This window comes from Bombus pascuorum, chromosome 10 (assembly GCF_905332965.1).
Source record: "Bombus pascuorum chromosome 10, iyBomPasc1.1, whole genome shotgun sequence".
Taxonomy (NCBI): Eukaryota; Metazoa; Arthropoda; class Insecta; order Hymenoptera; family Apidae; genus Bombus; species Bombus pascuorum.
Genome location: NC_083497.1, coordinates 9,440,099 through 9,448,650, shown reverse-complemented (window position 1 = coordinate 9,448,650; position 8,552 = coordinate 9,440,099). Strand labels below are relative to the sequence as shown.

General features: G+C 35.0%; 1 protein-coding gene across 5 annotated transcripts in view; it reads left to right on the top strand.

Moving 5' to 3' along the window:
* Positions 1-8,552, top strand: part of LOC132911260 (heterogeneous nuclear ribonucleoprotein 27C-like) — a 30,812-nt gene that overhangs the window by 18,854 nt on the left and 3,406 nt on the right. The window contains exon 8 of one of the 5 annotated variants that reach the window (XM_060967783.1): positions 7,083-8,464. The exons of the other annotated variants lie outside the window; for them this stretch is intronic. Within the exon in view, the coding sequence (XP_060823766.1) occupies positions 7,083-7,216 (134 nt within the window). The 3' untranslated portion in view covers positions 7,217-8,464. Of the gene's footprint in view, positions 1-7,082; positions 8,465-8,552 lie in introns of those variants that run through there. 5 annotated transcript variants of the gene reach the window in all.

Genomic DNA, 8,552 nt, shown 5'->3' with positions numbered 1-8,552 from the left:
GAAAGAATCGTGAACGAAGCCTTAAAATGCAGCTAAACAAAAATAAAACGGTACTTTTACTCTTCGTATAGAAATCTACTGGTTAATATACTTAGACGGTACGTCCAGATCAGAAAGATACAAAACTTGTTAGATTGTTATTACTAATATTAATCGATTAATTGATTAATTAATTAAGGGATTTAACGTAATGGTTTATTGTCGAATTAAACAAGCAACAAGTTCTCTAGTTGGACACGCAGATACGTATCTTTCTATCAGCTGAATTCGTGTCGGAATAAGTTCACCCTTGCATTTAGCATTCGTAATGACGAGTGCCGCCGCGACAAACGTGACCGTCATGCGACCAGAATTTCTATGATATTCGATGTGCTCGAAATAGTAAATGTGACGACAACGGAGGACATTTTTCCGTTTTTTAAGCGTAGGCATAGTTCACTGAACTTGGACAAGTCGCGAAAAAGATACAGAATATAATAGAATGTTGAAGAATTTGTACACACAAGCGTACTTTGCTTGAACTTAATTAGAAGACCACGTTACCCTTATTAGAGACAAGTACGCATATACCTGTACACCGTTCGACTATAAAATCGACATAAACGACGGTATAAAACGAGATTCGATAAACACGATAGATTTTTACGAGTCTTGTATGCGCATGCACTAATCCTTTTACCATAGAATTAACTGTTTGTACTTTAACGAGTAATATTTAATATTTCGATGTGCATCTATCAATATACGTGTGTACGTACGTACGTAGAAAAAGAGAAATCGCGAAGATAAATAGAAGTTTCCGTGTATAATTATAACTTAAGAAGAAAAAAAAAAATTATTAACGAGAGAATAAATCAGGGCCGGCTGGTGGTTGGAACGAATTTTCGATAACTCTGTCTATCATAGCACGTGTTTAAGATTCCATAATTTTATTTGCTAAGATGTTAATTTTAACGATGAAAATTAGTTATTCGATAATAGTTGCTAATTACGTTTGAGTCCCGACTGAAAAGTATGCGAGTACAACTAACAGCTTCGAACATAAGCAAGGCTGAAACGAATGAAATTGACTTTGCTCATTCCAAGAATGTCGAGTCCTCTGAAACGGTCCTAATAAGACTGACACTCTCGGACAAAACGAAAAATAACCAAAAAAAAAAAAAGAAACAAAATAAATAAAAGAATATCTTAGATGAAACAAATTGTAAAAAGTAAAAGTAAAGATATGTTGTATCGTAAAAAACGATTCCTACGGTAAGTCTTAATTTTCGCGTTTAAAAGACCATACTCTTTGCTTATTTAATCATTACGGTACTTTTTCGCTGAGCAAAATACGTCCAACGACCACTGCCCTTTAAAAGGAAAACAGCTTAAGCAAAGAGAGGACCCTTTTTTCGCGTAGGTTAAAGAAAAATTCTTCAATCTGAGGTTCTCAGAAATGAATATCGAAAAAGGAGGCGAGGGTTCGTATAAAGAAAAAAAATGATAAGAAGAAGAAGAGAAGAAACGAAGAACGAAAAGATGAAAAAAAAGAAAATTGTAAATCAGTGTTAATTATTCGAACTGAAAGGAAGCGCCTCTGCTTTTTCTCCTGCGAACGATACGTCGATTTGGAAATATTGCCGTGTCACTTTAGGCTTAGGATTATTAAACGTGAAACAAAAGGGGGAGGGACGTCGATGAAACTATTAAAGGTAAAAGAAGTGTCAAAGTACTGCTACGATTTATCAAACTATTAACTATTTACGACTAGTAACACTTAAACAAGGAACCATACTGTTGTTGTTATTATTTTCTATTGTAATTAATTAATTATCACGAATTACAATGGCTTTACTATTTTCTTGAATAAATGCCTATATCTACAGCTTCTCGAGCGCGTTTCAGCGTAGCTTAAGTTTATATCAGAAGAGGAGAAAACGAGGGAATGAGCGGTTGATTAAATCATTCGACAGGGAGATTGTATGGCATGGAGAGTAAAAGTGGTGGAGAACAAGATATCGCGAGATGGAGGGTGAACGAGTTAAAGCGAGAATGAGACGCAATTTGATTGGTGTTTTGCGAAAGAATGTGAATGAACGAACGGGAACGAATCATTTGCAGAAAGTGGAAAAGTGTGGACAAAGGAAGAAAGATGTAAAAGAAAAAGTGAAAAATAAGATGAGTATGAAAACAGGCTGCAGCTAACGTAACAAATAGGAGAAGACGAACGGGTAGTTAGATAAATAAGGGTAGTAAGTGAATTTAAACAGAGAATTATTATATTTAACGCACGAGGTGCTGACGATCGGGCCCCGCGGACACAAAATCCTCGAAGTATTAATTAAAAGTGGACGCCGTTTTTAAGGTTATTATCGACTATCATGTTTATTATATTAAATAATAGTTAAAGGCTATCTAACGTTTAACGGTCTAGTTTACACGATAAATGATTACATGAAAACTTTACCTCTGCCTAAGGATAGATTGTACGAATCGATTTAAAGAGAAAATAAGGAAAAATAAAATGATGATAAGACAAAAAGTTGTAGCTGGTTAAGAGCGAATCGAAAATAAGATAAGTAAATAATGAAATAGAATTTTACGGGGAGGGGGGTTGATCAATAAATACTCGAAAGTACACCAAAAGTGCTACCAGGGGAAACGGGAACCGGTATATTCAAGCGATAAGGAATCGTGTTATAGTCCTAAGGGAGAAGAAGAGATAATGTTTGTTTTATCTTTCCGTTTTACCGTCGTCGGACGAGAACATTTACCGATTCCTCTCTTTAATTCTTTTCTTCTTTTCCTTCACTTTTCAGTCGTAGAATTTTTCGTTTGCCACGTTTGTATCCTGTCGCTATCTCACTCTTGCTTTGTTATACTTCGATGCTGCTTTCGAACGTTTACGTAGCGTTTCGGTAAAACGGCAGGCTCTTAGAACGTGTCTTAAAAGCGTACGGCCGTTAGTCGTACGATTCTAGTAATCGTAAAAAATAAAAGAAAAAAAAAATGAAAAAGAGAAGGAAGAAAGGTCGACACTCGGCGGAGAGAGTGAGAATTGTGTGAATCGAGCGTATATGTATAGACGTGAGAGTGCATGAGGGAATCCGGACAACGTTGTAGGTAAATCGATATAATTATTGATTAAGGGATAAGTTGTGTACAAATGTATTATAAATTAATGATTATCCTCAGAGTACCTTAAACGCAGAAAGATGAGAGAAAATGAGAGAGAAAAACGAAGCTTACCTTTGACTTAAACACACATACATACACACAATATTACGTAGAATTTTCTCCCAAACCTCCCCCGTTTTTATACGGTTGGGCCTTTTTGGCTGAGGTCGCGAATACTTTTCCAGGCCGTGCTTTTATGGGGATGAGGCAAAGCGTAGGATCAATACTTAAGGTATCCATTACTTATCTAATTAATTAATTAAAGCGTATAAACTTGACATAAGAGAAAACCGTTGCTTAGGGAAGTATTAAAATAGAGAGCGAAACGAAGATATTTTTAATGAAACAAACAAATGCCAACCATTGTGTTCTCGTGAGAATCATAATTGTTCCGTAACTCTTAAGTGAAAAGGAAAAATCGCGTATCTAAGTCGTTAATTAGTCGTTGTAATTTTAATTCTTTTGTTAGAAAGCAAATTGTAATAAACGGGTGTACGAAAGGTCAGGGAGAGAGAGACTGAGAGCATTGTTAAATTGCCGATTAATTGGTTAATTGGATGAGGAGGGGAGATAATAAAAATGATTACAAGAGCAGAGAGTGACGAATGTTGACGAATGAGAGACGGATGGATATTACGGTATATAGTACGAGGAATGAATCGAGAGCCGACGAAATTAAGTTTACGAGAAAGCAAATCATAAAACGAGCATGGATCGCTGGTGACTGCAGAAGAGAGAATCTAGTGACATAGAGGAAACGATTGTTGGAAAGTTTCATGGACACGAGAGGGAGAGAAAGGCAAACAGGTGCGAATGGGATTAGCGTGGAAGTGGCGAGAGGAGAGCCTGTAGAGATAAATTTTCGACGTTCAAACGACAGAGACACACAGTGCCGCCGGATTTCTAGTAATACAAAGAACATAGTTTGTACGCGATGTACAAGTGGCACCGTTTGGTGCCGAACCAGGTTTAAGGTTTGCCAAATCTTCGATAAGTAAAGGGATAAAAAAAAAACGTTAAAATAAAAAGATAAAAACACGCGAGACAATGTAAAATTTATTAAGCTGCATTACGTATATAGTGCATAGGAAGTACTTGCATTAAAAGAATCATAGCTAAACCGTTAGTGCTTAAAACGTGACGATGTGATGAAAGTGCCGACGCAATATTTCCAAATCGTATCAAGAGAAAAAAAACCTCCCTAACCACCTGAAATTTTCATCAGAAACTTTTTCCAATAATTAGATCCAGCATTACGAAACTTTCGAAATAAATCGAAGACGAGCTGAACACAGAGGTAATTGTTTTCCTCCTCATCCCATCCAGATCGTTTCTTATTAGTGTACTAGTGTTGATTTGATCGTGAATTGTAAATTTTGTTCTACGATAGTGTATGTAAAATACGTGACCCACGGTGAGCAAGGGAAAGGAGAAAGGGACAGAGACTAACGAAAATTTCAAAGAGTAGCTTAATAGCGGATTAACGATCGTTATCTAATTTTAGCGACATTAGTTAATCTGATAAGAATGAGGGAGTGATTGGCAAAGAATAGGGCACGAATGTCGTCGCGTGTAGGTCCTTGGATCGATGGAGGTACACAGATTTGATAGTCTGTAGATTTGATAGTTACGCAATGTTGATGGAACAAATCTCACACACGTGAAGCTGAAGCAAAGAAATACACACATATATAACAGAACATCCCTTGTCACGTGTGTGATTTGACAACGATATGAGAGAGGAAGTAAAAAATGAGCTGCGTAAATCTTGCTATTCATCCGATAGAATTTGGGTGGAATGAGGGAACGGATAAAACGAGGAAAGACGAACGATAGAAAAGGTAACGCGAACATGGTTGATAATGACATAGAGCGGAATATCGTCAGAGCATCGAAAAGTGTGCATGATCATGTGTGCATGAATATTTTCATTCAAGAGGAAGAAAGAAAATTCTCCGAGATTGGTGTTTAATATTTTCCGTGTGCTGTCAGAGTAAGACGGGAAAGGGTTAACCATAAAAGGAGATTCATTAAGAAAGATTTAAATTACGATATCAAAAGTGTTGTCAGGCAGGTCCAATTGGGGAGGGCACAATTTCTATTTGTGAATTGCCGATTTCTGCTTTATTTTCATTCAATGAATATATCCATTTATAATTGTGTAACGTTTCACTTCTACCTGCTCTCCTCACTCCCAAAATGACACATAAAAACAGTACCACTACTATTGCTACTGTACTATTACTATTACTATTACTATTACTGCTACTACTATTACTATATTGTAACTACTACTATTATTATGATTATTAATTATTATTGATTATTGTCATTATTACTACTATTATTATTATTCATTAAATACACACATACACATATATATATAAATATAAATAAATAAATAAATATATATATATTATATATATTAATATACTTAACGGTGTTTCTAGTGGATTAATTGATTATTGATACTTAAGATATTATATTAATAATATTAATATAACGATTATAATGATGATATATATAATTATATATAAAAATATATGAATATATATATATGATATACTGATGATAAGTTGATATGCTGATAATTATTATGATAATAATATAGAAGAAAAAGAGTGGATCATTATTCGTAAAGTACATACTGGTATAGATTATGAGGATGATTAAATAGAAAATGATATTGATGAAAAAAAAACAAATGAATTTTGTCAATCGAATCCAAACAATCTCTTCCTTCGTTTTAAAGTCATCTGTTTTTCGTATTATTAAGTAGTTAATCTTAGAACTTTTATTTTATCCAAAAGGTTGAGAGACTTAAAACACTGCACAGTTTGATATTGTTATCATTAGATTATCTATTCCCGTTTTTTAATAACCGTGAATTAATTACGTAAGAGGAATGTATGCAACTCTAAAGAAAATTAGAAAATATTTTGCGAATGAATGAGCGCGCGAATGAAAGCGAGCATGCGAGTGCATGTGAAAATTCCTTTTTCGCCTAATTGTTTCGGTAGCCACGCCTTTTCGTCATTCGCTCAAACAGTTGTTAAAATTGAATTGTTATTCTAAACTAGTTCCTTCTACTTTCTTTTTGTCGCTTCTGTTTTGCAATTAGCTCTGAGCAACAACTTCCGTTTTCCGAAATCATTTCGTTTGTGAAAGTTCTACGCGAATTTCGGTTGCTGGTTCCTCTTCGGTCCTAATTCAACTCTTTTTTTTGGTACAAACTAAAATTTTCTTTTTATCCGGTACGATTCGAACGCAAACGTAAATGATTTTGTTGTATAGGACGGAATTACAGAGGTGGTCCACTATTTCAAAAAATATTTTTTAAATTCCTTTTCTTTTTTCTTTTATATCATTGACGTAAGTAAAGAAACGGTGGAGACGAGCTTTTCATTGGTGCAGTGTTTTATGCGCGTCCCAACGTATCAGTTCATTACATCTCGAAACTGAGCTTGATAAATGTATTCATTAGATTAAAAATATATCAAGTCTACTCTCTTATATTTTATTGCAAAACTAGGATATTTAAAGATACTCAGGTTCGAGGTATCTTGTCTTTGTCGATACTTTAGGGGCCAATTATTTATTTACTCATCAGATTTTAGTTGATAATCCCTAACGATGAATTACTTTACTTTTATATCTATATAATATTTTTCATTCATAATTAACTTGCCCCTTTAGTATCTCTCATCTGTATCAACATATAGTTTTCTTTTAAGTTAAGTTAAATCCCATGTTTTCTAAGCTTATGAAAACAGAGGTACTTTTCACTATCACAGTATAAATCATGGAAATTTGCATTGGTGTCGCCGCGCAGACACGTCATTCTAAATTTGCACTTTTACGCCTAGCGAAGGGCGTGTTCGGGACGGCCCGCATTACCTAATTTCCTCCTTTATTTCCCGCAGACAACACCCCGATCCCAAAGTTCAAAAATACTGAAAGTGGAAGTCCGACCTTCATTCCGAACGGAGACGCAGCCCCAGGTCCCCAACGGTTTTCCTTGACCCAGCACACGAATTATCACCCTTATAGGCGCTAAGAAATAGCAAAAACAGCCTACCAAAGACAAATCAAGCCTCTAGGTTCTTAATATAAAAAAGGAAAAAAAGCAGCAAAATTTAGGATAATGGAAAAGAGGGAGGTTGGCGGCGCTGTAATGGAGGAATGAAAAAAAAAAAAAAGAAATGGTGTGAGGTGGTAGATTTCGATGAGAACGTTCCCAAACGTGGCCATCATCCTCTTTGTTTCCCTATGCCTGAATTCATGTCCACGTTTTGATACATTATTAAGGAAAATTGCTTTTATAGTTGTCACTTTTTGATCGTTTCGTACCGAACGATGATTCGTAAATAGCCCGTAAGATGATTTATCTATTAAGGATTTATATAAGCTACGTGCAAGTGACGCGTCCTTTTAAAAATTAAGATTACTTAAGGCCTACCATTTAGATCTGTTATTAAGTTACTTATATTAATTAAATTTTACCATACGGGAGCTTTTTAGATTTGTGAAATGTCTATGCTATTCTTTTCCCTTTTTTTTTTTTTTTAATTTATACGCATAGATCTAATGTAAAAAATGGAATCATGGTATTAATGATTGTCTGTATATTTATTTAAGAGGCTGCGAAATATAAGTCGAAATTTAGGGCAGGGTCCTTTGTTGTACTTGAACTTGAAAGTATAGCAACTTGTTTCAAGATCGGATCATTTTAATTCATTTACTGTGCAAAGCCGAAGCTCGACTAAATTCTACTAAACTGCGTCCTTTGCGTCGACGTCCTGTTCGAATCGGGAAGACGCGTTGAAATTCGTGTGTAGGAAGATGAAGCTCCCAGCGGAGATTCAAATTAAACTTGATCGTAAACTCTATTTGCTTCGAAGTTGCTCGGCGCTCGTGATACATAGTACTAAGTCCTTTTATACTAATTATTAAGACCGCGAGAGATATGGAAGAAATATAAATTTTGTACTGAAAATTGTAAGAGAGAAAGAGAGGGAGAGAAAGGGAGAGAGCGAGAATTGGATGAGAAGTAACGAGCATATTATAACTTCATTGTTTTAATCCTCGTATATTTAAGTCGGCGGTGTTTAGACAATAAGCACTATACGATTAAGATGATCAAGGACGTAATATAATAAGCTTTTCGTACTTGCACGTTACGAAACATTTTTGATAGAATTTATTTCTTTGTTGCACGACCTGATCGTTTTCTGCTTCTTTTTTCTATTATACGTTAATCATATAGATTATTAATTAATTCTAATATATCGATATTAATACACCATTTTTTTCCTTTTTATAAATCTTATGTAGTGTATTCTCGGAGCTTTATTGACAGAGCACGTTCTAGAAGATCTTGAAGATTCTCGCCC